Source organism: Pundamilia nyererei, unplaced genomic scaffold (assembly GCF_000239375.1).
Source record: "Pundamilia nyererei isolate P.nyererei 1_Seehausen unplaced genomic scaffold, PunNye1.0 scaffold00003, whole genome shotgun sequence".
NCBI lineage: Eukaryota > Metazoa > Chordata > Actinopteri > Cichliformes > Cichlidae > Pundamilia > Pundamilia nyererei.
Genome location: NW_005187404.1, coordinates 1267102 through 1293611, shown reverse-complemented (window position 1 = coordinate 1293611; position 26510 = coordinate 1267102). Strand labels below are relative to the sequence as shown.

At 41.3% G+C, this 26510-nt stretch overlaps 2 protein-coding genes across 4 annotated transcripts; one reads left to right on the top strand and one right to left on the bottom strand.

Annotated features, from left to right (window-relative positions):
- The first annotated feature begins 373 nt into the window (after positions 1–373).
- vmp1 (vacuole membrane protein 1) lies at positions 374–20248 on the top strand. Of its 2 annotated transcripts, XM_005720572.2 has the most exons (13): positions 407–436; positions 518–551; positions 988–1095; positions 1350–1482; positions 1695–1785; positions 3065–3175; positions 10474–10641; positions 10823–10954; positions 14197–14277; positions 14418–14534; positions 15906–15967; positions 18646–18745; positions 19199–20248. In XM_005720572.2, the coding sequence occupies exons 3-13, from the start codon at positions 1017–1019 to the stop codon at positions 19340–19342; spliced, it is 1218 nt and encodes a 405-aa protein (XP_005720629.1). In that variant the 5' UTR covers positions 407–436; positions 518–551; positions 988–1016; the 3' UTR covers positions 19343–20248. The 2 variants fall into 2 exon arrangements, with proteins under 2 accessions (XP_005720628.1, XP_005720629.1); XM_005720571.1 differs by lacking the exon at positions 518–551 and having other exon boundaries at positions 374–436.
- An 828-nt stretch (positions 20249–21076) lies between these two features.
- tubd1 (tubulin, delta 1) lies at positions 21077–25120 on the bottom strand. Of its 2 annotated transcripts, none has more exons than XM_005720566.1 (8): positions 24786–25120; positions 24552–24699; positions 24245–24461; positions 23942–24173; positions 23121–23285; positions 22899–23027; positions 22512–22695; positions 21077–22401 (listed from the first exon to the last, which is right to left on the bottom strand). In XM_005720566.1, exons 1-8 carry the CDS (start codon positions 24934–24936, stop codon positions 22296–22298), a joined length of 1332 nt encoding a protein of 443 aa, XP_005720623.1. In that variant the 5' UTR covers positions 24937–25120; the 3' UTR covers positions 21077–22295. The 2 variants fall into 2 exon arrangements, with proteins under 2 accessions (XP_005720623.1, XP_005720624.1); XM_005720567.1 differs by having other exon boundaries at positions 24245–24434.
- Between the last annotated feature and the right edge of the window lie 1390 nt (positions 25121–26510).

The following is a 26510-nucleotide window of genomic DNA, read 5'->3' as shown; positions in this document are numbered from 1 at the left end:
GCTAACCTATTGACCTTTCAGGCTTTGTCAGTGCTTAAAACTTTCCAAGACCATAGAAGTGTCACATATATGCGATAACATTAATATAGACCTGCAGGTTTATAGTGATAGTATAACAGTTACCACCTCCAACCCCTGTTTCGGCAGATCTGGCAACCTCCCATTGGACTGCTCCTCACAAGGAACGGAAATGGACTTTTACATCTATTTCACAATAAAAGTATTCGCTTATGAAGTGAAGCATGTGATTTCATCGTAAGTTATTATAATACTGTCATTACACCATGAATCGCTCCCACATTTACTCGGTTAATTAATTACAACATAATGTAAACAAAAACTTTCTACAGCCTTTTCCCCCCAGTGGTGCACAGTAGTGCTGGTTTTACTTTGACAGTGCCTGCGTTTGTTTCCGGGTAAAGAGGACAGGAACAAGGTACAGATGTCATGTAATTTTAACAAACATTCCCCTGTTTCTCTCCTGTGTAACGTGTGTCTTTTCTCATTACTACAACAGTATAGCGGCAACAAGTTGTTTTAGACGTTTCTCGGTGAGTAAGGGAACTCGTTATTGAGTTTAAACGCCTGATTTTGAGGTACAGACGTCACTAGCTCGGTCGTTAGTATTTTGGCTAGCCGGTTAGCATGTGGAGGGTTATGCACGTATTTAGCACCATATCTACTTACAGACTGACCTACGGAAAGACGACAGCTCACGTCAGCTGTAGCCTTCGCTCTCGTAAAGCAGTCTGTAATAGTTTCACAGTCGCCTCGTTGCTTTCTGTGCTATATCTCTGTCTTTGAATTTGAATGTCAGCTAACCGGCGTGTGAACGAAAGGTTCGCACTAACTGATAGTTTATTGGTTGACAGCTGCTGATAAGGAGTTCCAGTTTCTACACAATCCCTGCTGTAATCTCTTAGCCGTTCAGAAACGGGGACACAGGAAACTCCAACTCCTACTTGTCGTGCTCCTCTCTCGTCCTAGACTGCCTGACCTGCCAGACGGTGATTGACATGGCAGCTAATGGAGCAAGCTGTGAGCAGCCTCAGAAACGCGCAGGAGCTAAAGACAAACTGAATGGGAAATCCGCAGGTAAACTCTATCAGTTGTATCTGTTGTGTAACCTTTGACACAGAACTGCACCTATCACCTTATGGCATTCACGCTTTATAAACACTCACACTGATTCACTCTGGGTTATTTTCACTTTCCATAGGTGCAAACAAGTACATTACAGAGTACATGTATTATGCATTTAGCATTACCAAGTCAAGAAGTGGCAATAAGTGTTGTGTCTGTAAGTATTACAGAGTGTCAAAGTGATTTTGTTTCGTTTTATTCTCCAGACTTGTCGTTAAGAGAGAGGCGACAGAAGGATAAGGAAGAGCGCCTGTCTCTGGTGCTATGGAGGAGACCTGTTACCACTTTGCATTACTTTCTCCTGGAGACGCTCCTTAAGCTAAAGGAGTGGACGTTTAAGTAAGACATTAAAGGTTTTTCCTGGATTCTTTTTTTAAAATAAAGTTGTCTCCTGGTTGGACATACCCTGTGATTTAAGCTGCTGTATCAAAAAAAAGTACTTATGCCACAGAAGGTGGATTTGTGCATTTTATTGAGACCAGAGACACTTAAATTTAAGGGGGGAAAGAATGGAAGGGGATATGATTGTGTTTTCTTGCTTCCCGATTCAGGCTTTGGCAGCGGAGAGGCATCGTTTTCCTGTGTTTGGTGTTATGCTCTCTCTTTTCCATCGCATACTCAACTGAGGGAGAACACCAGCAAGTAAGCCTCGACTTGTTTTGCTTTCTTAGAGATGTTAAGAATCATCTAATCAGTTACTTTGTCATCGGCAAGTTTAAAGGTTAACGATGAGTCACTTTTTATCCTGCTCGAGACTTTTCCAAGAATAAACTTTGCATTGTGAGATAATGCAGTGTGCACTGTTGTCAGGTAACCCTTGATCATGTAGTCATCTGTCTGAATGTTCTGTTTACAAATTCATCTGTGCAACGGTCTGTCACGGTTCAGTTAAAACACTACAGTCCTTCAGGGCTTCCTAGAACCAACTGAGAATGGCGTAATCATTTACCTAGAACAGTAGGTCAAACATAGGAAATGAGCAGGGGGAAAAAAATAACCCAAGAATAAAGCAAATCTAAATATGTCAAAATCACAAATATTAATGTAAAATAAGGTAATGGGATCGAAAAACATATTGTTTTCATTGTAATTGTGCAGCAATAACTGTTAAGACAGAATTTCCCTGTAAACGGAGTGTAATGAATATTGGTCTAATGCTTTTTTAAATAAATAAACCAATGTAGAAACGCCTAAAAAAGATTAACTTTTTGTATCATTTATTGTAGAGGTGAGCAATGTGACACTTTTTAATTGTGGACAATCTGATTTGGGCACTTCATACAAAATACAAGGTACGGTATATGTTTTGCAAGAGCCAAATGAAGATTCTCTTTCTTATGTTTGCCTCATTTATGATTGTGGAGCCTTTCTCTTTGGCACATTTAAGTAAACCTTACCATCTTACTGGGAGTTCATGCATCGGTCGGACATTTATGGCATACGCACAATGTAACCTCAAACCACTCTGCAACTACTCTGAAAATCAGGCCTTAGACAGTAGCCACCCACTCTGTCCATCAGTCATTCCACATCAGCATCAGGAGAAGCGGCGATATGACTGATGGTGACTGACTTTTGTTTTCACTCTTTATAAACTTCACTCGATTATTTTTAAAGCTGACGTATAAATCATCAGTTATGGTCCAAATTTTCAGAATTCAATGGAAGCGAAAACAGGAAGTTGTTATTCAGGTTTTTTACACTTAAGTAACAGTGACTTCCTGTGTGTCCAGACAACACATGCAGATCTTATGTGATAAGAGTATTCAGCTAATCCTGAAGGGAAGATTTTCACTCAACTTTTTAGATTTTACCTTGAAAGATCATCATCTGATCTTTTAGACGCTGGTGACTACCCTGCCCTTCCCCTTGTCTGATTTATGTATATAGTTAATTTTCTTCACTTTTTTTTCCTTTGCAGTATGTTCAGTATCTGGAAAAGAAGTTCCTATGGTGTGCCTACTGGGTAGGCCTTGGGATCCTGTCTTCAGTGGGCCTTGGAACTGGTCTGCACACCTTCCTTCTCTACCTGGTAAGATAGCATCAGCCGTATGGAAATGCAGATGCAAAATACCTTTACTGAAGTAAAGGTAGATAACAGAGGCAATAACAATGACATGGTTTATATTTAGACTGAACAGGTTTTATATGCATAGACAACAGACCGTTTTAGGCGTGAAACAGTACTCACTGATATGAAACAAAGCGTGGCTACGCACCATTAGGAACAAAGTGTAGTCATAGTAGGAATTTTGAGAGCAGGGATAGTTGTGAGTCACTTTGTAAAATGGCAAAAACTTAAAAACATATATTGAAAAATATAAATTTAACATTTGCAAAAGGAGCAGGGAATACCTGTAAGCGAGAGTCATTCAGCTTTACCTGTCTGTACAGATCCTACTCCCTGTCGTTATTTTACAGTTCAGAATAAAGCTGCTTCTCCTTTGTCACACTATGGCAGGTAGCGCTACGTGTTTGATTTGAGTTTTACACCAGATGCCCTTCTTCATGCTGGAATTGAACCAGTGACCTAAGTGAATGTGTAAACCACTACACTGTGGGAAAAGATGTAACCATATTCCAAATTTGAAGAAATGTAATTTAATTCCACTTGTGTTAATCATTTCTGGTCTAGATTGAGTTAGCTGAGTTTTACTGAATACTGGCCTGACTAAAGGCTACAAAATGTAAAGAGAAATTGATTACCGACATTATCTGGTTGGTTATGCTCAGCATGGGTCAGAATATAATTTACCTTAACAGTTAGCGATTTTCTTACAAAAATGCTACATTTGCAGAATTCTGCAAAATCGCTGTCCGTTTGTTCCTGTACTCACCAGAGGATGGCGTCATAGTCCACACCGAGCCATGAGCCCTGTGTTTCTTCTAACGTCACACGTTTGTCACACGTCTGTCGAAGGCTTTGTGTGAGTGAAGTGTAATTTTCCCCTGACAGGCAGTCACAGAGTGACTGTCACACTGAGTCACCATGAACATGCGTCATTGGTCTTTGGTTGTGGCTAAAAGGAGAATTTAGCAAAATGAAAGAGAGGAAGAAATTCTCCACCAAAGTCCGCTTCAGGCTGATGATGTGGCTTCTGTGCTGCAGAACATGTGCCTATGTGGTTCAGCTGAGTCAGCCATTTCCATTATAATGAAATAATGGGAAAAGATGTAACTGTGACCTTCCCCTTTTTCTTCTTCTTCTTCTTCTTCTTCTTTTTTTTAAAGAAATGGTGTACACTCCCTCCAGTAATTCTTTACAGCTGTCTAGTGCTCTGCTTCTTTACATACTGTGTGCAACAATAATGACATAGCAGCAGTGGCTCGTGCCATATACTCTGTGTGGGGTTGTGTATTGTGCTTTTCTTTTGCAGTGAGAATATTAAACAGCTCTGGTTTTCATAATAACTTGTCCTTATGTACCAAAAGTCAAGTCATGAAACATTGTGTCTAGACCAAAAAAAAAGGAATTCAGATTACTCCACCGCAGAGGAGTTTGACTTGTTCCTCAAGAGATTGACTTCTTTTTTTCTTTAATCACATTACAGTAGGGATTTGTTTTGTTTGGATAATTGTTCACCCTTATTTCCTTCAACATCTTGCATTCATTTTCATAAACTGTTGGGCACTAAATTATTTACCTGCATGGCACTGGCAGCAGCACAGGACCTCATGTCTGCTTGTGTATATATAGGACACTTTTATAAAGAAGCATACTTCAGGTTTTATTTCCTTCTTCCTGGTCGCCAGACATGCTATGTAATACCTGGATATCTGTTGATTACATATGCAGTCACATGTGTCACCTGTGTGACCCACAGTGATCCAAGCAAACTGATATTAGGGTCTGGCACCCAGCAATTTAATTTTCTTGTCTTTAAGTGTAGCATAGGTTGCTTACGGTCTTTGCTGGTAGCTTTCCATCCTCTCATTTGGAGCTACTCTCCATCCTCCAGAGGTTTCATACCTACAGCCTATCTCTACCAAGAATTTTGCTGATCCTTCAGTCGAAGAGGTTCTGTAGGCTCTCCTGCTTATTTTATAGTTTATGATTGTGTCTATTTGTGGAGGTATTTGCCTACAGAGAACCTACAGAGAGGGGCTTTCATCCAATTCAACCTCCAAAATCCCAACTGTGTGTTGCTCAACGTGGATGATGCTTTACATTAGTCGAGTATGATTGACAGCGGCGTTAACTAGAAATGGGAGAAGCATGAACTCCTCATCAATCCATACTCACTCATTAGGGGGCCTTATCCCTTTATGTTTGGGAACTGTTTGCAGTTAAGCTCTTCTATAACACTGGCCTTATAGTTTGCCATAGGTTATTAGATTAAGGGCTTTTTCTCCTTAACTTGCTGTCCAGCAGACTCTCTGCTGCTGTTGTCACCACTCCTTCAGAACCACGACTCCAAACAGCTGATGAGAGAAGTCACTTGTCTGATTTGCCTTCTTTTGCAAGCCGACATGACAAAGATGCAGTGTCTTTACAACCAGGTGCACTTTCCCTCTGCAGGCCAAAGCCACGTGCATTTTTTCCATCTGTGGATGGTGGGTTGATATATGCACCTTAACTTGGGAGCAGGTGGTCTTAGTCATAGTTTTTTTTTATTTTGACAAAAATAAAATTTAGTTTTAGTTATAATTTAGGCATCTAAATTCTTTATTTTTTGAAGTTTTAGGCAACTAAATATCATAAGATTATCATAGAACAAATCTGAAGTTGATTTGGTTTACTAATTTATAGGGTGTGAGAAGTTTGTTAACAAAGCATCTTCTTTTCTTTGATATCAAATGTGAAATATGTCCAGATATCTTCTTTTCTCTTCTGTTGACGTTTCATGTTTTGCCGCGTTTTCATATGAAACGGAGGACATGGGAGGGCCCCACCACATCCTGTTATTCGGTGGTAGATCAAATTGTGCCCGCTAACCTTGCTGCACAAGGAGATTTCTTTTGATTGGATAACCTCCAAACTCGACCTGCCTCGCTAAACAAATGAATCAATTGTGATTGCATCTCTTTTCTCCAGAACATTTTCATCTGGTTTTTATTTGTCGATGACAGTGTCGGTATATTTCATCACAGTTTTTTGTCCTCATGCATTTGTTTTTATGTAGTATTGTCTTGTTTTTATCAGGAAAAAACAGTTAAAGAAAAATATCAGTAAACAAAATGAACACTGTCTCGGACAGAACTCTTCTCTCGTCCATATGTCCCAGTTAGGGCTCACGGTAAACTTTGTGTTATTTGACACCATGTCAGCAGATTGTCATCGGTGTCGGATTGTTTTCAAGGAATTGCCCACATTTGTACTGAGGCAAATGCCCTCATTTTGTTTCCTCCAGAGGGTGGATTACATTCTCAGCCTTTTTCTTGTTTTCAAAGAAGTTCAAGGCTCAAATTCAGTGTTTTCCTTTGGTTGCTGGGGAAACTTACAGCGGCAGCTGCAGTCATCCAACTACACCTCATTTCATCAACACCTTGGACTTCGATTCCAAAGAGGTACCAAAGCAGGTCAGTGGCAGTCTGGGCTTTCCACTGTTGTAGTATTCTTTTGGGATCACCTTCCCTCCAGGCCAAGAGGTGATGTTTACAGATGCCTTCCTCTTAGTTAGCAAAGGCAGTATGGAAGCACAGGACAGTGTGTAGGATCAGAGGCTGCTTCGCATCGGTGTGCTGGAGCTGTGGGTTGTATACTTGGCCCTCAGGCATTTCCGATAACACGTTGACCATGTATTGTATCAACTATCTAAGCACCAGGACAGCATGGAAGCTCAAGGGCTCCTGATATGAGCCTCACCTCGTGAGTTTTTCTTGAAAAGATGAGACTTTTGGAGACAACTTTGCCAAAACCTCTGCCGTTTCTTTGCTCCCGGTTTTGACTGATTCAACACATTTACCATTGCTGCTGTGGAGGTTTTACCTGAATGGTGATGCCTGTTGTTTAGGAGAATACTGCACTGATGCCATCAGCACTAGTATAAATGGGGACTTCCCTGTTTATGTCTGATAAGACTAAAGCGGCAAGCATAATGGGGCATAATGTAAAACGTCTCTTCTACCAATGACATTTTACATTACCTTGAAAGGTGTTCCACTGACTGACATCTGTACCACAGCTGCTTGGACTTCCTGTTGTACCTTCGCCCACTTCTGTAAAGTTAATGTTGCCATTCACATTGTGGGTACAACAGTTTCTTCTGGTCCTTCACTCCGCAACTGCACTGTGGTGAATGCAAACTCATCATGACCTTGTTTTATTGAAGTCATACCAATGAAGTTGATAAGTAATCGAATACCATCTCTTGCGGTCCGGAATAATGGAAGCAAAACAAGAGCTGGGAATCTAAGATTCTGTGAATTCTCTATCACCACCAGAGCACACCGGTGATTAATGAAATTTGCTGCGTACCAGATCCCTTTATTGGGTTACACGTGTAATTTTTATTTCTGTACCTGTTCATAATATACTAAACACGTCATCAGACTGGGTATTGGTCTTTTTCTCTGCATAGGTATGAAACTGCTGCATATGGATTGTTTATGAACTCTGTTCTAGTACTCTGTTCTGCAGAGCATGACACAGTGTATTGTGAAAGCATGATACAAATATGCAAGATAAAGTTAATTGCAACAGGATTGCCCCATAACTGTGGGGCAATCCTAATGAGTAACCCATCAAACGCTGGTATGAATCTCCTGCAATCTGTCAGCAGTGTCTCACATTCCAGCCCAGGCATCTATTTAGCTTATTTCACTTCATATATTGAATCATTCTCTCTTATTGGAGCTTTCGTCCTCTGCCATCTTTGTAATATCTTATATCAAGTCTGTTTGTTCAGGTTGTTTGGTTGGAAAGGATTCTTGTCCATTGACACATGGAATTATTGTTGACTGTCGCGCTCCCCTTGTTGCTTTCATTGTTTGTCCTAATTGGCTTCATTGAGAGTGCCTAATTCTCCAAATTCCTCTGATATTTTGTAATTTTTCACAGAAATGGTGAAGCATTCTTTACATTGTTGTCACTTGACGTGAGCCCACTGCTCATATGGAGATTATTTCCTGTCTCTTAGTTTGCTAAAGTTTAGCTCATGCTCTGAGTGCTTGTACCTTTTGAATCTGTCCACTCTGTTCAGTTTGATTTGTCTGGCATCATGGCATGAAACCGTTTCACTCCAGTGAGCGCTGCAGTAGACTTAAAATTGGCCAGTCAGCAAGCACCGAGTGTGGGACTGACACAGTTGTAAAGCTCTTAAGAAGTGTGGGTGATCGAGGGAATACCCCTGCACCACAAAAATAGGTTTAAGTAGCTGCGATGTTAGACCCGAGATGGAAACGGAGTGTGCCGTGTTGATAGATCTGACTAATTTCAGTCATTCACATTGCAGTAACTTCTGTCACACGTCTCTGTTCAACGTTAATACCAACCATAGGCGGAAAATGTGTAATATTGTTTTTGAAGAAAAACCACATTTCCCACCAGAAGAATTACACGGAATTTACTTCAAGCCTGAAGCATTAACACATGGCCACATAGAGAGCATGAGGTCACTGATCCACCGGGTGAGGGGAGTAACTCACCAGTATGAGCTTACTCTTCATCATGATGTTTTTGGATGTGTTGCCAAGCAAACACTGGGTTCTAGTCTTGCTTAAACGACTCATCCTCATGATGCCTGTACTTATACATGTCTGAATTGAGAATTTAAATTTTAGGAGACCAATAACTTAAATGAAAAGGGTTTTCATTTACGTCGATGCACTGCTTTGTCAGTTCACCCCTTTGGCAATCTTCTCAGGAATTTTTCATGATTAACTGAGATTGTTTCCCAATTTTTGGGTGAATTCATTCCACTTTCAACCAGAATCTCACATAATTGAACCCAAACACAGGGATATTTGAATGTTTGGCTTTCCCCATAAGTTATTGTGGTTGCTCATCATCCCTCAGGATTAAACATGACCACACCCGCTACCATCAGGTCAACATTTCACTGTAGGACTTTTTGCTTTTTAATGAAATTTGTTGAACTCGTTTACTAGGCCAGAGTTAAAAGTAACCTATGGCCCTTCCTGCTGCATCATATTCCTAACCACCTTTTACACACTGAATACCACTAGTGGTTTAAACAGAAAATAATGTCATGTATGTTTGTTCCATGCACAGAGGGTCTCTGTGCATGGAACAGAGACCTTCATCACTGCAGACCAGTGATGAAGCAAAGAACTGTTTGATAGATCCTGAATGACTTCTGTTGATGCGAATGAACAAAGAGAGCAGTGCTGCTACAGCTCCTATCAAACAAGCGTGTCTGAATGTTAAGAGCTTAGGTGTGTTTTCCTCCTTGGTAACAGTGTCTTGTTGTCTCACAAAGGGCTAATGTTAAATGAAGTCCTGCTTGGATGAAAAGGGAGTGTCTTGTGTAAACTAAAGAAGCCTCCTGTGTGCTCATACTCTGAGTGGGTGGAGAGTTACCATGATGAAGCATTTGCAGTCAGCACAGACTAATTGTGCGCTGTCCATCTACTGTCACTGTTGCCTGTTTCACCTCAAAGAAGCATAATGAAGTAGCTATGTTGTGGTTGCAGGTTGCCCAACTGTTACTGAGGCCAGGTGGCTCAACCTAACCGCCTCGACAGTGATAAGTGATGACATAGCTACCTGCCAGAGTGGCGGCATGACTCAGCTGCTGGTGCTTTGTGTTTGTTGCTTACAATGTAGCACTCGCAAGCTGTGTTTAACAATACAACAGCAGCTTAAATTACTGCAAACATTACTGCAAACTGCAGGCCACAAAAAGATCACAATCAACACCTTTTGGAAGGACTTTGAACAAAAACGACAACTTTAGTTGACGAGAGATATATTGCACGACTGCAATATGAAATATCTGCTCCTGTTTGAAAGGCTGAAGTTGACACAGACTAATAATTAAAATATAAAGAAAACCAATCTTTAGCCCTTAACTTTGCTGTTCGAGAGTCTTTTGAGTAGCCTTTTGCTCACACTATGACCTTACGTTCATGTTCTTTTGAGCATTTTTCATCATAAAGACAGTTGATGACCTCCCCTGTCCTTTTTAATGAGTTATGAGTCAGTGAAGATCTCTATCATGGATTTTTCCAAGGGTTGCCACATGGACAGAGACCACCCTCACTAACGTCTGATACACACTCAGTCATTTTGTTCTGTAAGCATGGCTGCAATATGATAGAAACCACTCAGTTCAGAAAGGAGCTTCAAGGGTTTCTCTTAGTGGGCTATCAAAGGAGTAAAGGGTTGATGTAACTTGGCTTATTTTCCATCTGTCTCGCTCCTCTCAGGGCCCTCATATAGCTTCAGTAACCCTGGCAGCATACGAGTGTGGGTCCACAGACTTCCCAGAGCCTCCCTACCCAGACCAGATTGTTTGTCCCGAAGATGGAGGAGTGGAGGACACAATCTCCCTCTTCTCAATCATGTCAAAGGTCCGACTGGAGGCCTGTATGTGGGTGAGTGTTAGCTTGAATAAAGATACACTAGAGTTATCCACCCTGACGCACACCAAGAATGCTTTTTCAGGGCTGTGTTGGTCTCGTTTGTGCATAAATCCAAAGTATATCTAATCTTTCACCAAGTAGTTTAATGCATAACTGAGTTATCGCAAACATAAAATGTTCTGTTTATGTTTAGGGTGCCGGCACCGCCATCGGAGAGCTGCCTCCTTATTTCATGGCCAGAGCGGCTCGTCAGTCGGGAGCTGATCCAGACGATGAGGACTACGAGGAATTTGAGGAGATGTTGGAGCAGGCCGAGGGTGCTCAGGTCAGAAGCACTTGTTTTCGTAAAGTGTTAGGTCCTAGGATGTGCACTGGTGTGAACATCAAGAATATTTAAAGATTAAAGAAGGATTATGCTCAGATATGCATTTAAATGTGCATATCCGATAAATGTGATTTCGAGAAGCCTAAAAAGGCGACATTTAAGTTATATCACTTATTATTTAATTGAGTATGGCTTCCATTTTTGTTTTTGTTTTTTTAATGCTTCTTTCCCGCTCACAAAAATTAGCCAGCGCTCCCTTATCACCCCTATTCTTGCTTCATTTCACGGGCTTCCAGTAAAATTCAGAATCCATTTAAAAATTGACAGGTCAAGCCCTACATGGCCGGGCTCTGGCATCTGAGACCTTACAACAGCAGCTGGCCTCTCAGATCATCTGATCGGGCTCGCTTAGCTGTTCCATGTTCCTTTTTTTAAAACCAGAGGCGATCACGCTTTTAAGGTTGCAGCTCTTTAGGCCGGCTAAATCTGCGGTTTGTTTTAAATGACTGCCGTTTTGTAGGTTAGCTTTTTCTTAATCTTTCTCCCATTATTTTTGGCTTTTGTTCACTTCTAATGTTTTTATGGAAGTGTGCATGTTGGCATGAAGGTCTGCGTGCTGGAACATGTATTCTTATTTTTAATGTGTGGTTTTATTCAAACTGTGAAGCACTTTGTAACAGTGTGTTTTAAAAAGCACTGTACAAATAAAGTTATAATTCTTTCCAAATAAGTTATATTTGGTTTGAACAGGGGCCCAAAGTCATCCAGCCTGCCTTGTACTGAAAGAGCAAAGCAGTTACACTCAATATTGGACTATCTATCTATACATCTGTTCGGATTTATTTTAATGTAGCTGCTTACACGGTGCCCACAGACTCAATACGATATGATCTTATTTAATATGGCTTAATTTCATAATGTGCAACTGACCACAAAGCCACTGTCCAGTGATTGGTCTCAAAGTGGCACGTGACTTCAGTGAAGCCCCGCCCTTCTTGCACTTCCAGTAAATCTGTGTGTTCGTGGGTGAGTCACCCTGAGCACAGCTCCCTCTTTAATCATCCCTCGGGCTTTGCTCTCTCGCTGCCTCCCTCCGTCTCTCTTTTCACCGGCCTCTAATTTGAATGACAGGCAGCGCTGTCAGGAACTGAGTTCACATGACTGGAGACTGCTGAGATCAGAGGCTGAGTAAGCAGAACAGAAATTAGAGAAATGGTGTCCATTGTCTCCATCACCTAGTCCCACTTCAGTGGCTCTCAGCTGACAAGGTCATCTTCACAGGGTGTTGTTTTGTTCAGGACATATACACTTAGGTGTGTGTCAGGGGCATTCTGAGAAGCACTGCAAAGACCCATTAACATAAAACAGTAATTGGAATGGATACCAAAGAAGAAGAAAAAAGACTGAGTGTGACAAAAATGGAAATGCATGTCCCTAAATGTGGTAAAACCTGCCTTTGTGTGCAGTGTTGTAGTATTGCAGTGAGCAAATTGAATCTGAGCAGACATGTTCGAGCTGCATCCAGGCAAGTGGTGAAAGGTTGGTTGAAGATGAGAAGAATTTGCTTGCATACCGCAGGAGGCAGTGCTTTAGAGTTGCTCATCCAATATCAGGAGAAGAACCATATATGATGAATTGATTTACATAAAAATGACCAAAACCCTGAGGAAGACTTGGAGTCAATACACGTTATGCCTGAATTAGCAGGAAATCTACATCGTTATTTATTTATATAAGGCTTGTGTTCACCCTACTGATGAGCACCTGTTTAAGCCTTTAGAGAAACATGGTGCTTCCTTTTTTCTGATGTTCTGAACACAAAAGTTTTTACCAAAAGTCTTATTATATCACCAGTACCGTATTTTTGACCATAAGGTGCACCGGATTATAAGGCGCATTAAACTTTACTCAACTCATTCTTCTTGCTTCCTCCACTTCTGTACCATTAATTCATTAATGTTGAATTCTCACGCAGCTGCTCTATTCCCATGTTGCTGCAGTATATCAATGACTAACCTCCTATTGTGGATGGATTATCTCAGTTGTTCTCCTGACTGAAGTTTGGTCCATGCTATATCATGTTTAGGTGGAAACTAGCGAGCTAACTTCCTGCTAACTTCTAACTCAATTAAATTTAATAAATCCTGTTTTCATGGATGCCTGCATGTTAAACTTAATTGTTACACCTGGTAAAGCAGCAACACTGATCATTTTATTAAAGATGAAAGAATTTAGACAGTTTTTAACTCTCAGTGATGTCGTAGTGACTTTGGGACCTGAAGCGGATGGAGTTTTGGACCCAGATTACTCCGTGAGGCTCCTGACTACGGTAGCCCTAATGCTCCAACAATCCATCAAGCAGTGCGGCTTCATAGCTTACCAAAATCATACTAAAACATTTTATGACATATTTTTGAGCGCCGTGTACCAAGTAAAACCGGTTTGAGGTCAGTAAGCACAACCAGAATTCATACATAATGCATGCACTGTCGATTTTTTTCAGAAAAGTTACGAGTTTAAGTGTGAAAAATGTGGTAATTGTTTCGGTGGGTGCATTATAAGCCTTATAAAGGGTAACAGCATTGAAGACTCAGGATGCAATTTTTATGAACGGTTGCACTGAAACGAACATGAAAAAAGGACTTAGTTTTTATCAACCTCGGTACTTTGGTGCTTTCTTAGTTATAGAAGATTAAAAACTAAACTTAAATTTGACTTTTTGTTGAAAATAAACACACATGGTGCCAGTTTTTGTTTTTTGGGGGGTTTTTTTTACACTGGCTTCCTGTGCCTTTGATGTTTTTCCTCTATCTCAGATCTTCACAATATAGCCGCAGATGTTTCAGCCTCTCAGAAAAAAACCAAAAGGTCCTCTGCACTTTTGTACCAAATTCACCAAACCTCAGAGAAAGTCTTAAATTGCTCTAAAATAGCAGGTATCAGTACTCTATTGCTCCTTGTAATAACACTGGAGACGGTGGCACTGTTAAAACATTTGGTTTGGTTTAAAAAAAAAAAAAAAAAAAGTACACACATTTGCAAAAAGTACAGAGTGGTTATTTTAAGAAAACAAGAGTGGTTGTGTGTTCAGAGATGTGTATGTGTACATGTGAAATCTTTGATGCAGGGAAGTGTAACAAGAATTAAAAACCCGGCAGCTTAAAATAACAATCCCTGCCTGGCAGCCATTGATGCACTTACAATCACTTTATTCACTTGTTGTTGTTGTTGTTGTTTTGCAGGATTTTGTTACAAGAGCAAAACTGGGAGTGCAGCACATGGTGCAGAAAGTGGGATTCTTTGGCATCTTGGCTTGTGCCTCAGTGAGTAGGAGGTTTTCAGGCCTTTTTAAAATTATTTTATTATCTTTTTTAACTTTTAAACTGATTGTTTGTTTGTTACGAACAAATTAATGTTCGTGCCCAGACGACGAATCACTACGATCTAATGTGCCCATTTTCAGATTCCTAATCCTCTCTTCGACCTGGCTGGAATAACCTGCGGCCATTTCCTGGTTCCTTTCTGGACCTTCTTTGGAGCAACTCTGATTGGGAAAGCCATCATCAAGATGCACATACAGGTCAGCAGCACAGTGGAAGCATTGATCAGAGGTGGTTTAAACCTTGCAGAGAGACGGTTTACCTCAAACAGCAGCATGTTTTTTCCTTTTTTTAACATAAGCCCCACAGGCCCACGTACTTGCAGCATCTTGCCTTCAAATATGATTCATCTTTTGTTTCATGTCGTCGCGCTTCTCTGTCCGCAGTGTAATAATGCATCTCAGAAATCCTCTCATAGGAAAAAAAAGGTTATCCACTGCTGAGTGATACCCTTTGAACAATCCCCACAAGCCTAAAACGTGTGGGAAAGATCAAGCCTCAGTGTTTAAATCATGAGGTGGTGACTATGAGAAAGTCCTAATTGGACACTTCTGGTTAACTGTTTCTGATGGCGCTCTTTTTTTTTTTTTTTTTTTTCTTTTTTTTTCCTTCGGGGATTCCTTATTCTGGTTTGAGCTTTCAGATGCATGCCACGCCACATAAACTTACTCCAGATGAAAGGAGGGAAGCTTTTAAGAAGCATTTAACAAGAGTTTGGATTTTTAAAAATGCACTAGATCCAAAAAAAACAAAAAACACAACTTAATTACGGAGGGTATTGTTGAGTCTACCATACTAGTGACTAATGTAAGCTCAGACTGCAAGGGGCTGTCTGCGTCTGAGGCACACTGTTGAGTGTTTCAACAAACTAAAGCCTATCAATCTCTTGGTGGTACCAGCCAATGATCTCACTATGAGACCTTTCAGACAAAGAGGACTTGAGGCAGTGGGGGTAATGAAGGATGTAGAGTGGATGTGAGGGAAGAGAAGGAAATTGAGCAGACTGTAAGAGGCTACAGGGGGGAGAGTCTTTTGTCTTTTCTTTTTTTCCCTCCCCCCAATTCTGTACCTTGAACCTCATGGACGTTGGATGCCATATCCTGTCTGATTTTGTCCAGGGGGCCATGTGTCATGCCGTTTTAGAGCTGATCAGTTTCAGGACCAGGGGGAGAAGGGAAAAAAGTGAGTTTTTTGTTGTTTTTTCAGAACCCCCACCCCTCCACTTGGGTGCTTTGAAAACCACACAAAACCCCTCACACAGACCAAAATTTAGGTTACCGCCAGGTTTGAGTTTCATAATTAGGGTGTCTGTGAACAATGTCAGATGTGGCCTCAATTTCTCAGAGTTGTGTCATTAAAATTAAGAATCTAAACGCTTCTTTCTGCCAAATTTTTGTTTTTGTTTTTTTTATAAAAAAAAAAAGGTGCATTTTAAGGAACAAAATGCTACACATTTTAGGAGACTTTATGAATAAAGTTGAGAATTTAAAAAAAAAAATTCTGTTTTATCAGCTGTCCTGAATTTCAAAGCAAAGTCATCAATGTTTTTATTTCTGTTTTTTGTTCCTCAGAAACTTTTCGTTATCATCACCTTTAGCAAGCACATAGTGGAGCAAATGGTGTCACTCATCGGGTAAGTTTTTTTTCAATTGTTTTATTATGTCCTGTACTGATGTGCGTGTGTGTGAGAAAGCCTGCTTTAATTAGAAACTTGGTGGAGTCATTGTCTTTCGTTGGTTTTGTGGTTGGCAGCACATTTGTAAACTTTTTCAGATGCGTTATGAACACTGATTGGGGATCCTGTATGAATAAATGCTCTTGCTGCGGGGGCGTATTGTATGTGCACGCATTTTCCTTCTTTTCTTTTTGATTCACCCCCACCACCACACACACACACCAAGGTATTTCTCCCCCCACGTGCAATCCATCTCTGCTAGAGCATTGGTGGTCAGGCGTGTGAGGTCCCATCCAAACATGCTCATCTGACTCACTGAGTTGAGCTGTGATTGAGAGAAGAGGCGGTTAGAGGTTGTAGAAGAAGCTTTTTTGAAAGTAATAAGACTTTAATAAATGTATGTATGTAGGTCATGGCTCTGGATTCATCTGTTTCAGTTTTCTTTGAAGATGCTGAGTTTTAAATTTAATTTCGTTTTGTTTTTTAATAATGTGGAGGGAATTTGTCAGGCACGGGATGTCAGAAGAGACAAACTTCTTTTTTTTTTAAGGCAATTTATTCACAGTCCTTGTAAACGTCTCAAATCTTAAGCAAATTCAAAGAAATAAAGAAAAAAAATCCCCCTAATAGTCTGTCTGTGGTGTAGTGGTTACCACTTGCAAATAAAATGCATCCGGTTTGAGATAAGGAGGAAACAGGAATTCAGTCTCATGGGTCACATTCAAAGTGCTGGTTCCTAAAAATGAGGAGAGCTCAGTCAGGAAACGGCATCAAGCATAAAACCTGCACTAAATCAACATGTGGATCTATTCACTGTGTCGATCCCCTCGGGAAATAGGGGAGCTGCTGAAAGTACCTATGAAAGCCCCCAATGCTTGTTCTATTGAAGTACATTTATATACGTGTGTGTACATATGTATTATAGGGCTGCTATGATTAGTCAACTAGTCACGATTATGTCGACTATCAAAATCATCGACAACTAATTAACAATTTTTGTTTGAAGCTTTGTAAGATCCTGAAAGATGCAGGAATAAGTTGTAGGATTTAAGAATGTAATAACGGACTGAAATGGAAGATGGTAGCAATGCATCTACAAGGATGCCAGCTGCCGTTAAACGCCGAAGAAGAAGAAGAAGAAGAAGCAGTCTCCGGTATCGTAGCTGTGTCCAGATTCAGGGGCCGCATCCTTCGGAGGCCGCATTTGTAGGTCGATTATGTCACAGCGATGCGATGAAGGCTGTCCAAATTACAAGACTCCGACAAATGCAGCCAACAAATGCGTCCTCCTTTTCCCCAGATTTGAAAGATGGGTCGGGTGTATGCTTCGTGGCCAGACCCATTCGATTTTTTAAAAAAAAGACAAAAACTGAGACATACTTTTCTTATATTACGATATCTCAGCGATTAAATGTGTGATTTAACTTTTTCACACTGACAGAGAAGATTTCCCGCTGCTCCAGCCCACCTAAGGTCAAAGTTGGCTGCAGGCGGCCCACACCTTTAGCTAGTTTTAAAATCGGTATCCTCCTTCATAGGAACTTCTTTTTGACTTTACCAAAAACACTATCTGATTTAAAATGAAATTCAAGGTTCTTTCCCACGGTGCTGCTGCTGTAAAGATGACTCTCGGTGACTCGCTATGATGTGTGCAGATAGTTTTTCCTTGCTGATACAGGATGTTTCTTTTCCAGTTTGTGTGAATTCATGTGTGCTTACATGTAAAGTCAAAGCGATAACAAGAATGAATCACACAAAACTAGTTAGGTTTAAGTGACATCAGCAATTACCCAGTCCCCATTTATGTGTGTGTGTGTGTGTGTGTGTGTGTGTGTGTGTTATCGCTCATGTTTTTGCTTAGTCTAGTCAGGTCTAGACAACATGTTTATGTCCTGTCCAGGGCCAGAATTGAATTCATGCGGTGGGAAGGCTGTGAGTACAGCCTGCAGTATATTTTTCTTTTCATGGTAATGATAAGTTTGAGGTCATGTAGCGATTCTTCTTCAAACTGTACTGCTGCTGACCCAGTGGTAAAACTACAGTACCAGTACCTGTCTATGACATGAATTGTTAAAATTTTATTAATAATGACTACCACCCCCACCCCCCCAGTGAGCTAATTCACTACCTAATAAGGGCATTAGCACGCCCTCATTAGATGTCTTTCCATCCAGAAGGCAGCAATGTTGGTAAAGGTGATGACATCATGTCGACTCACTTCCTCAGTGAAGGGGCTGACACAGACTCCTATAGAGAGCTAAAGGGTATAAAAGGAGGGTTGAGGAGTTTCTGCTTCATTCCTCTCTGCTGCCTGCTCCTGCTCACAGTAACAATTAGAGGAGGTGGCAGCTCCAAGATAGGGCCCACATGTAGGATGGGGCCTTCAGCAGTTGTTGCCTGGCCTGAATGCTGTTTGACTGGATCAGCGAGGACCTTCTTCTTTCTTTTTCTTTTTTCTCTAAAGTATTGTTCAGGGAAAGGGAAGACTTGAATAGCTTAGTGTGCAGGATCTGAAGTTTTGGTTTCCATGTCTAAGAAGGCTGCTTAAAGGGTAAGTAACTAAATGGTTCTCTCTCTCTCTCTCTCTCTTCTTTGTTCTTTTTATCTGTTGCTGCTTTGTGGGTATGCCATGTCAGGTCGGTGCCCAAACTAGGGCCATCTCTCCAGAAGCCCTTCAGGCAGTACCTGGAAGCACAAAGGAACAAGCTGCACCATGCTGGAGGAAGTGCACCAGCGGTAAGAAGATTTAGACTTTACCATACATTATTTTTGGTCTATTAGCTTTATATGTATATTTATTAAAGGGCAGCCACTAAGTGAATGAGATTTTATTTTATTTTTTTTTTTTGGCAAGGTTTAATATAATCTGTAAAATTAAAAGCTGTAGTATCTACCTAACTACCTTTGAATCCATGCACTAGAGACTCGGAAGCATAGCAAAAGTGTTGATGCAAATTCAGATATATATATCTATATATATCTATATCTCAATAAGTGTAATTAATTAATAACTGTATAAAATGTGTCAGTGCCCTCTGGTGGACAAACTGTGCATAGCAGTCTCTTAATTATTAGCATATCCTTCAGTTGTAAATGGCTGGTTTTATCAGTCTAGCTGATATTCACTGTTTGCTTGTACGAGGGTAAAAAAAAAATAAAGCATATCCACCCTAATTTGGGGTTTTTCAGGATGAGAACTGGCTGTCGTGGGTGTTTGAGAAGGTGGTGCTGGTCATGGTCTGCTACTTTGTCATTTCCATCGTGAACTCCATGGCTCAGAGCTACGCCAAGAGGCTGCAGCAGCTGAGGCACTCGGAGGAGAAAACCAAGTGATGGCGAAATAAAGCGGTACAAACATCCAAGCGACTGTGTTTGTGCTGCCGCTGAGAGCTCCACTTTCGGCCACAGCCACTCACAACTTAACCTCACCCTCATCCATTCTCAAAGAGGCTGAACGATCAAGAAACCAGGCATAATTTGTCGGTGTGTGCGTATGCATGATTTTTTTTAAAAAAATTTTTTTTGAGGATGTATGTGCCGTTTACTGTCTCCTTGTTCAGGTTTTTGTAGTTCTTCTTCATCTCACTCTTTAGGTGTGTCTAGCGCGATTGGTTCTACTGCTGATCTTAACAAGTTACTTTAAATTAACCCATTCATTGACCTCAGAAGTAAAGCAGCGGTTTGGTGGTTGCTGCTGTGTAAGGGCAGTGCCCATCAGATGCTATGCCTTATGCAAGACGGGAAGGCGTGACCTCCCTTGAATATAGCTCTTGACTTATAGACTTGATTTTTATTTAATTTTGTAACCTTTGTGTATGGATGGATCTTGATTTGTCTGTACAGTGTGCTGCCAAGATAACTGCTGTGGATGGTGTTTCTTTTCAGGGTTTCATTGACCTCATGGTTTTTGTCCTGTAAGACCAATTTTGTCTTTTGTTTCTGGAATTGTCCATTTAAAAATGGCAGGAGGAGGGAGAAAAAAAGCAATATCAACTTCAGATGATGTGGTATTGATGTTTTGCACATTGTGTAAATATCTTACTATCTTTTTGACGGTATGTTCAGATGTATTTCTATTCTATGGTCTGTGTGAACATGAGTCAATTTGAACCAAAACCCACAAGAGAAGGCGATATCATTTGTAAAGTGACGATGTACCCTCAGCTAACTAGTACAATTTCTATTCTGTACATTTGACTTGAACCTGGGATCAGATCATACATAAAACATGGAAATCGTGGCACTTCTTCTCCAGACTGAGTCTCTCATTTGTTTGGATTCTCCTGAAATGTTCATCCATGGAGGCTTTTTTTCCCCCTCCGTGTAATACCGTTAGGTTTAAGACCCAACACAAAAGATTTGATTTGTAATAGTCTCTTTGAAACGATCATCTTTAAGGTAAGTGTCATGTCAGCCCTAACACACTTATTTTGACTGCTTTTAGTACCAGACGCATGACATCCTTCATGGTAGGAGAAGAATTTGGTTTTTGATGTTGATTATTTCTCAGCTTGCCTGCCTTCCCGACTCTTAAACATACTCTGTAGATCCTGGCCGACTTCAGCTCATGGTTGAGACTCTCCAACCATGTGGTTTGGCATTCCTTCACACCACTCTTCCACACCATCAGCTAGCTTATCAGACTGGTGTTGGCTGTTGGATGTGCTTGGCAACAGCGGTCTGTAAGCTGGCTGAAGTTGTTGGTCTTCAGCATTTCTGGGTTCGTCTCGAGCACTGCAGCTACACGTTAGTGGGTCTGCGTGTGGACAACGCTGTTATCTAAAGAGACTCTTTGCTTTTATGTCACTCCACTTCTACTGTGTAAAACTCATAAACAATAAAGAGATGAAAAGTGATTCTTTTGCTACTTTTCTTTGTGCGATGCTGCCTTTTAAAATGATCACTGATTGCATTTCAACTGTAAACGTTTAAGCTGATCTCAGCTTGGGACATTTTACTGCTTAATGCATATTTAAGCTGCTGTAGCCAATACAGTTTATTTACATAGAAAAACTTAACATGATGCATTCTTAAAAAGGGAAGAAGAAATATACACACTCGCTTATGTTTTCAGTAGCTATGGTTGATTAAGTAACACATGACTTTATTTTGTTGCAAGGGAAATGTCTTTGTTACAGCAGCAGGATTATGAATAAAAAGAGTAAAATCTACAATAAAAACTGCACAAGTACTGCAGGCCCAGGTGAAAGCCTAATAAGGTGAGGTAGTGCAAAAAGTTAATGTACAACTGATTAAATGGAAAAAAAATTGGAGTTAAAGAAACATAAGACATTCTGCAAAAGAATAGTGGGAATAGCATTAATTTAAAAAAGAAAAAAAAGTATGTAGATTAAATGTAAGAAACTGACAGGTGTGTTCAGCGGTCATAAAAAGAAGAGCTACGGTAGAGTTTCTTAGAGAACAAGAGAAATTAGTTCCTGAGGCGTTCTTTATGGCAGCGTGGTTGAATGAGGCTGCAGCAGAATGAGCTCAGTAGTGTGGAGTGGAGCAGGTAACATGGATTGTCCCTGATGGAGAGCAGTTTGTTCAGTGACCTGCCCCTCACTGACTCAAATGCTTCCAGATTCTAGCCATTGAGGTTTCCACCCTTGTGGATTCCTGACCTGACCAAACACCAGCAACGTGCCATTTACATTGCTGCTGACTGAATGACTGGCAGATCTCCAGGATCTGTGCAAATCCCTCAGCGAGGATTTCACAAGGTGATCTTTTGATATACTTTTTACCCGTCAGCCTTTGTAGCCACCCAGTCAGACAGGTGGCGTGGACGCCCAGGTTTGTGAATGCAATAACTCAAGAACAAGGTGACGAACATCGATACCATTGGTGTATCTATTAAAAATGTCAAACCAGTTTGAATCGCAGTGACCTTGACCTTAAGGTCACAGGTCAAATTTTCTCAAATCTGGGATTTTCAAATTGATACCATTGGTGCATCTACTAGGAAGCTGATAGGTAGGTCTGGTGGTGCGATTGCAAATTTGGGGTAACAAGTGTCTGGCATAGATCTACACAGTTTTTACTAATGTCGCATTTTATTACCCATCTTATAACTTGACACTATACTACTTGAGATGCAAGTATTATAAAGTAGCATTATATCTTGAATAGAGACATCCAGTGTCTCAGTTCTCGCCAGTGCAGATGTCAGAGTCCAGGAATTCAAAGAATTATGTGAAATCAAAGCAACAATATAAAAAAATGTATACAAAACACATAAGGTGATATTTTCTTATCTACATGAAAGCCACAGTAGTCCCCAGTGCTAGCACAGCTGACTGTAGCTGGAGATCACCTGTTCAAGAGATGTGAAGCTGTCTAGGAAGTCCTCCTCTGAGATGCCAAATTTAATGTACTGATGGATGTACGCCCTGTAACAGGAAAAGTGAAAGAAAAGAATTTTTAAAAAGAGAAACTGTCTGCTCAGTTATACTTCTGGGACCAGCTTTTCCTTACTGTGCATGTACAGGGACTGACCCACCTGGAGGCAAACATATTCCAGGCTTTTCCCACCATGTCATCCAAAGGTCTGAGCAGAGCCTGGCTGTTACTGACCAGCGTGGCAGATTTCTCATACTTATTAAAGGGTACAGGGGATTTCCACAAGCTGAAAGCTTCTTTGGATGAGAGCCAGGAGGTGTACAGGGCTGGATCATCAATGCCACCTAAGCACATAAGCACATGATTCACATCCCCTGCTCTGTACAATCTGCAGACTTACATTATTACAAAAGAATTGCTCTAATCAATCTTTTGGAAACATCATCCCCTACATGACTGTCATAAATTTATCTGGTAAACTCACACAATCACCTGCCTTTTTCCCCTTTTAATTAAATTAAATCAATGTTTCATCCACCCATCTGACCTGTCTCTGCACTGTAGACATCTTTCCCTCTCAGGATGAGAAGGTTGGCCAGAGAGGTGTTAAAGCTGCCCCCTGTGAGACTCCTGCTCCGCCCAGAGTCAGCAGGAGGACGCACCTGCCAGTCTATACCTGTCACACGACAAACAAAGATCCTCTCACTATCACTTCCAACAATATCTCATTGACATAACAGGCTACACGGTTATGTTAGTGTGCACTTGCCTTCTTCCATCTTTGTGTTGGAGATGAGCATCTGTCGCAGGTGTTTGAGCAGCCCCGGCCAGCTAAACGTACTGTAGGCTATGGAGGAACTGGCCATCTGTGGGATGGTGCACAAGCTCAGTAGCTTGTACTCTGGATGACAGGCAAGAGCACTCACCAATTCACCTGACAAAAAAAGGCTGTATTGTGAGAAAGGCAAACTCTGTGGGAACCTTTAGTCATTTGTTTCAACTGCTTTTTTCCCCCAGAGAATATGATCATACATTTTTAATGACCCAACAATTGTTTGAACTGATGATCCTGGAACTTGCAGTTGTTTAGAAATGGCTCTCAGAGACTTTCCCAACTCGTGCAAATCTGCAGATGTTCTTAGATCTTCGCTGAGTTCATTGGACTTTCCCAGTGTTCTGAGTATTGGTCAATCCACTGAGGGCTATGAAACACATCCTTGTCATGCTGCCAAAGAAAAACTACCAGATGTACTCAATCATGACCACTAACAAGGAGTGAATTGGTCTCGGCAAGTTAAAAGACATTGCAGATCCTTCTGCAACACTTATTAAAATATTTAAATGAATGTATGTATACATATGAACCTGTATGTATACTTCTGACCCTGTGTGGAATACGGAAAATCCAAAATAAATTCAAACTTGTGCACCAAACTCTTGTTTTTTTAATATCATTTAAGATGTATGCTGTACAAAGGTTCCATCTGGAAAAACAGCAGCTCAAAAAATTAACATGACATTCAAGCCCACCATGAGTGTGTAAACTTCTGTCCACGACTGCAGGTGTGAGTAGTGTTTGTCCTTTCTCACCCAGAGGATTTCTGCTGTATGCTCCATGGGAGTCAGCGGTGAGCGTGGGCTGCAGGATACTGCCCAGCTGGTGGGCGATGACCCTGTTGACGTCACTGAAAGAGATGTGTTTGATATTAAGAAGCCGACTGCAGATCCTGTGCACCGTGTCGTTCTCGTGCACCAGTATGGCGTCTGACAATTGGTAGAGATGAGCCAGCGTCAGCACAGAGTTATAGTTCTGGACGATCACCTGAAAGTAAACAGTCAGAAGGTAGCACGATTCTCTCTTACACCATGTTAAAGATAGTTCAGCGTCCACACCTCTCCAGTCCCGTACGGCCAGGTAAGGTGGTTGAGGATAAAGGATGATGGATAAATATCACGGAGACACTGAGTAACGTAGGTGCCGACACCTGACCCCGTCCCCCCTGCCACACTCATCATTGCTATAAGCCCAGCCAGTCTGTCACAGCGCTCCACCTCCCGCCTCACCAGCTCCTCCACTGCGTCTCTGTGACAAGGACCATGGACACAATACCTAGATCAGTAAAAGAAACAGGTGATCAGCGTGAATGCTATCAAATGACAGCATTCCAGAATAGGTGGGCTCATACTGTCCCATCCTTACCCATTAGCCCAGTTGTTTCCGGAGCCCTGCTTCTGACTGAAGTGAGAACTCGCTCCATAGCTCCACCTGCCAGACTTTGCAGCCATGCTCATACTCCGGTTGATTACTTTAGGCTCCATATCTACCAACAGCGCCCTGGCAACGAGGTCTGGTGTAGGAAAAAACACGGCAGGAAACATGAGTGCGGAAGACGGGACTCGGACTTTGTTTAGTACTATTAGAGAGGCGTCGTACCTCCCTGTGCGGTCTGGTGAAAGAACCGCTCGCAGCTGGCAGCGCTGTACGTCTTCCTCTGTCCCTCCTGAGCATCGCTACAAATGATGTCAAACAGCTCCTGACCCACCTGGTTACCGCACTGACCGAGCTGAACTGTTACTACAGACATGTTCCACCCAGATGACTCAGTACCGGTCACAGAGCGATGGCACCCACGCTGTGACACACCCGCGACCTCGAGCTGATGGAGCAACGCCTCATAACTTCGGGGCTGTCTATACCTTCTCTGGTACGTTGGTGTTACAGCGCTCGCGAAGCCGCCACAAAAAGTTGAACAGGCATTTCCGGTCGAAACCGGCAAAAGTTTCAAAATAAAACTTAATCTAAAGCTTGTTCTGTAAAGTCGACACAAAAAGGTTCAGACCTTTCTCATAGTGCATGTGTAAGGTTTGTGCATGTGTATTTTTATTTCCAAAGAAATAATTTATTTAACACAAGTCAGTGGGGTACATACTGAACGTAAGAGAATAGAAACAAAGTATCGATTCTGACGCACTAGTATAGATTCAGTACCGACACTACTGACATTTGGATGATTCACCCACCTCTAATTGCCATTTACTTTGTCAGCATCTACCATGTATATCCACATACATTTTAATTTTTTGCCAAAAAGATTGTTTTTGAACGTTATTAAACACTTACACACATTCAAATAAACACATTACATGTAAAAAAAAATTGTTTTAACCAAGTTCGGTTAAACCTTCCTTTTTTTTTGGTTCTTTGAAAAAATCGCAAATCTGGACCCATATGAAATACGGCAGTGGAGTAAAGACCCAGACCGCCACTGTCCTACCCCGATATCTTCACGTATCTTGTTTGTGGAGTAAGCGCTTACACAGCGAACCAGTTTCGTAATTACAAGTCACTGGAGGCGCACATCCAATTTACAAATGGCTGGGTGCAAGATTTGGCTATTTTCAAGAAGCCAAACTCTGAGTACGTCGCCATTCATACCAAGGTAAGTCAGCTGGACTGCATCGAGTGAAATAGCCATTTTCCACCCCCACCATAATTAATGTTATACATTTATCATTGAACTGCTAAAATATCGTTATCATATTATATGCCCATAATTGTAAAGTAGATGCAAATTAACACATTGATAATCGGGAAAATTATTAACGCCAATTTGTGTCCTCCCTGTCTCATTTCATTTATTGTCTTTACATCAACCTTGTCCTTGTATGTTTCAGGTACTGCACTCCGAAAGACTGAATGAACCTGCATTACGACCATGGGTAATTGTAAGCACCACGAAGAAGGTCGAAGTTGCACACTGCACCTGTATGGCCGGAGTTGCTGAGACCTGCACCCATGTCGCTGCAGTTCTGTTTAAAGTGGAGGCAACAGTGACGATCCGTGGCACAAAGACAGTCACAGATGAACCAGCCTACTGGGTTTTGCCGGGGAACACAACCAAGATACAGCCAGTGGTTGGCCATAACATTGACTTTACATCTTCAGCAGCACAAAAAAAGACTCTTGATGAAAATATAAACGGACCGTCTGTGGTGAAAGGCAGAAGAAGCCGTCCTTCAAAAAGAAAGATTCCTTCTGCTACGTTTGAGGAGTTGTCACCAGTGTTAGACACACTTCAAAAACACAATAAAGCAGTGTGTTTGTCTGGATTGGAGAAATACTGCACATCACACACTGTACAGTCATCCACATTACCAC

What these genes read in the sequence shown, in the direction of transcription:
- vmp1 (XM_005720571.1), top strand. Translation starts at nt 1,017, where the DNA reads ATGGCAGCTAATGGAGCAAGCTGTGAGCAGCCTCAGAAACGCGCAGGA. An exon ending in ACACCTTCCTTCTCTACCTG is followed by an intron (nt 3,176 to 10,473) that starts GTAAGATAGCAT and finishes CGCTCCTCTCAG; the next exon opens with GGCCCTCATATAGCTTCAGT. An exon ending in AGCAGGCCGAGGGTGCTCAG is followed by an intron (nt 10,955 to 14,196) that starts GTCAGAAGCACT and finishes GTTGTTTTGCAG; the next exon opens with GATTTTGTTACAAGAGCAAA.
- tubd1 (XM_005720566.1), bottom strand. Translation starts at nt 24,936, where the DNA reads ATGTCTGTAGTAACAGTTCAGCTCGGTCAGTGCGGTAACCAGGTGGGT. An exon ending in GGAAACAACTGGGCTAATGG is followed by an intron (nt 24,462 to 24,551) that starts GTAAGGATGGGA and finishes TTACTGATCTAG; the next exon opens with GTATTGTGTCCATGGTCCTT. An exon ending in CAACACAAAGATGGAAGAAG is followed by an intron (nt 23,028 to 23,120) that starts GCAAGTGCACAC and finishes GTCGTGTGACAG; the next exon opens with GTATAGACTGGCAGGTGCGT.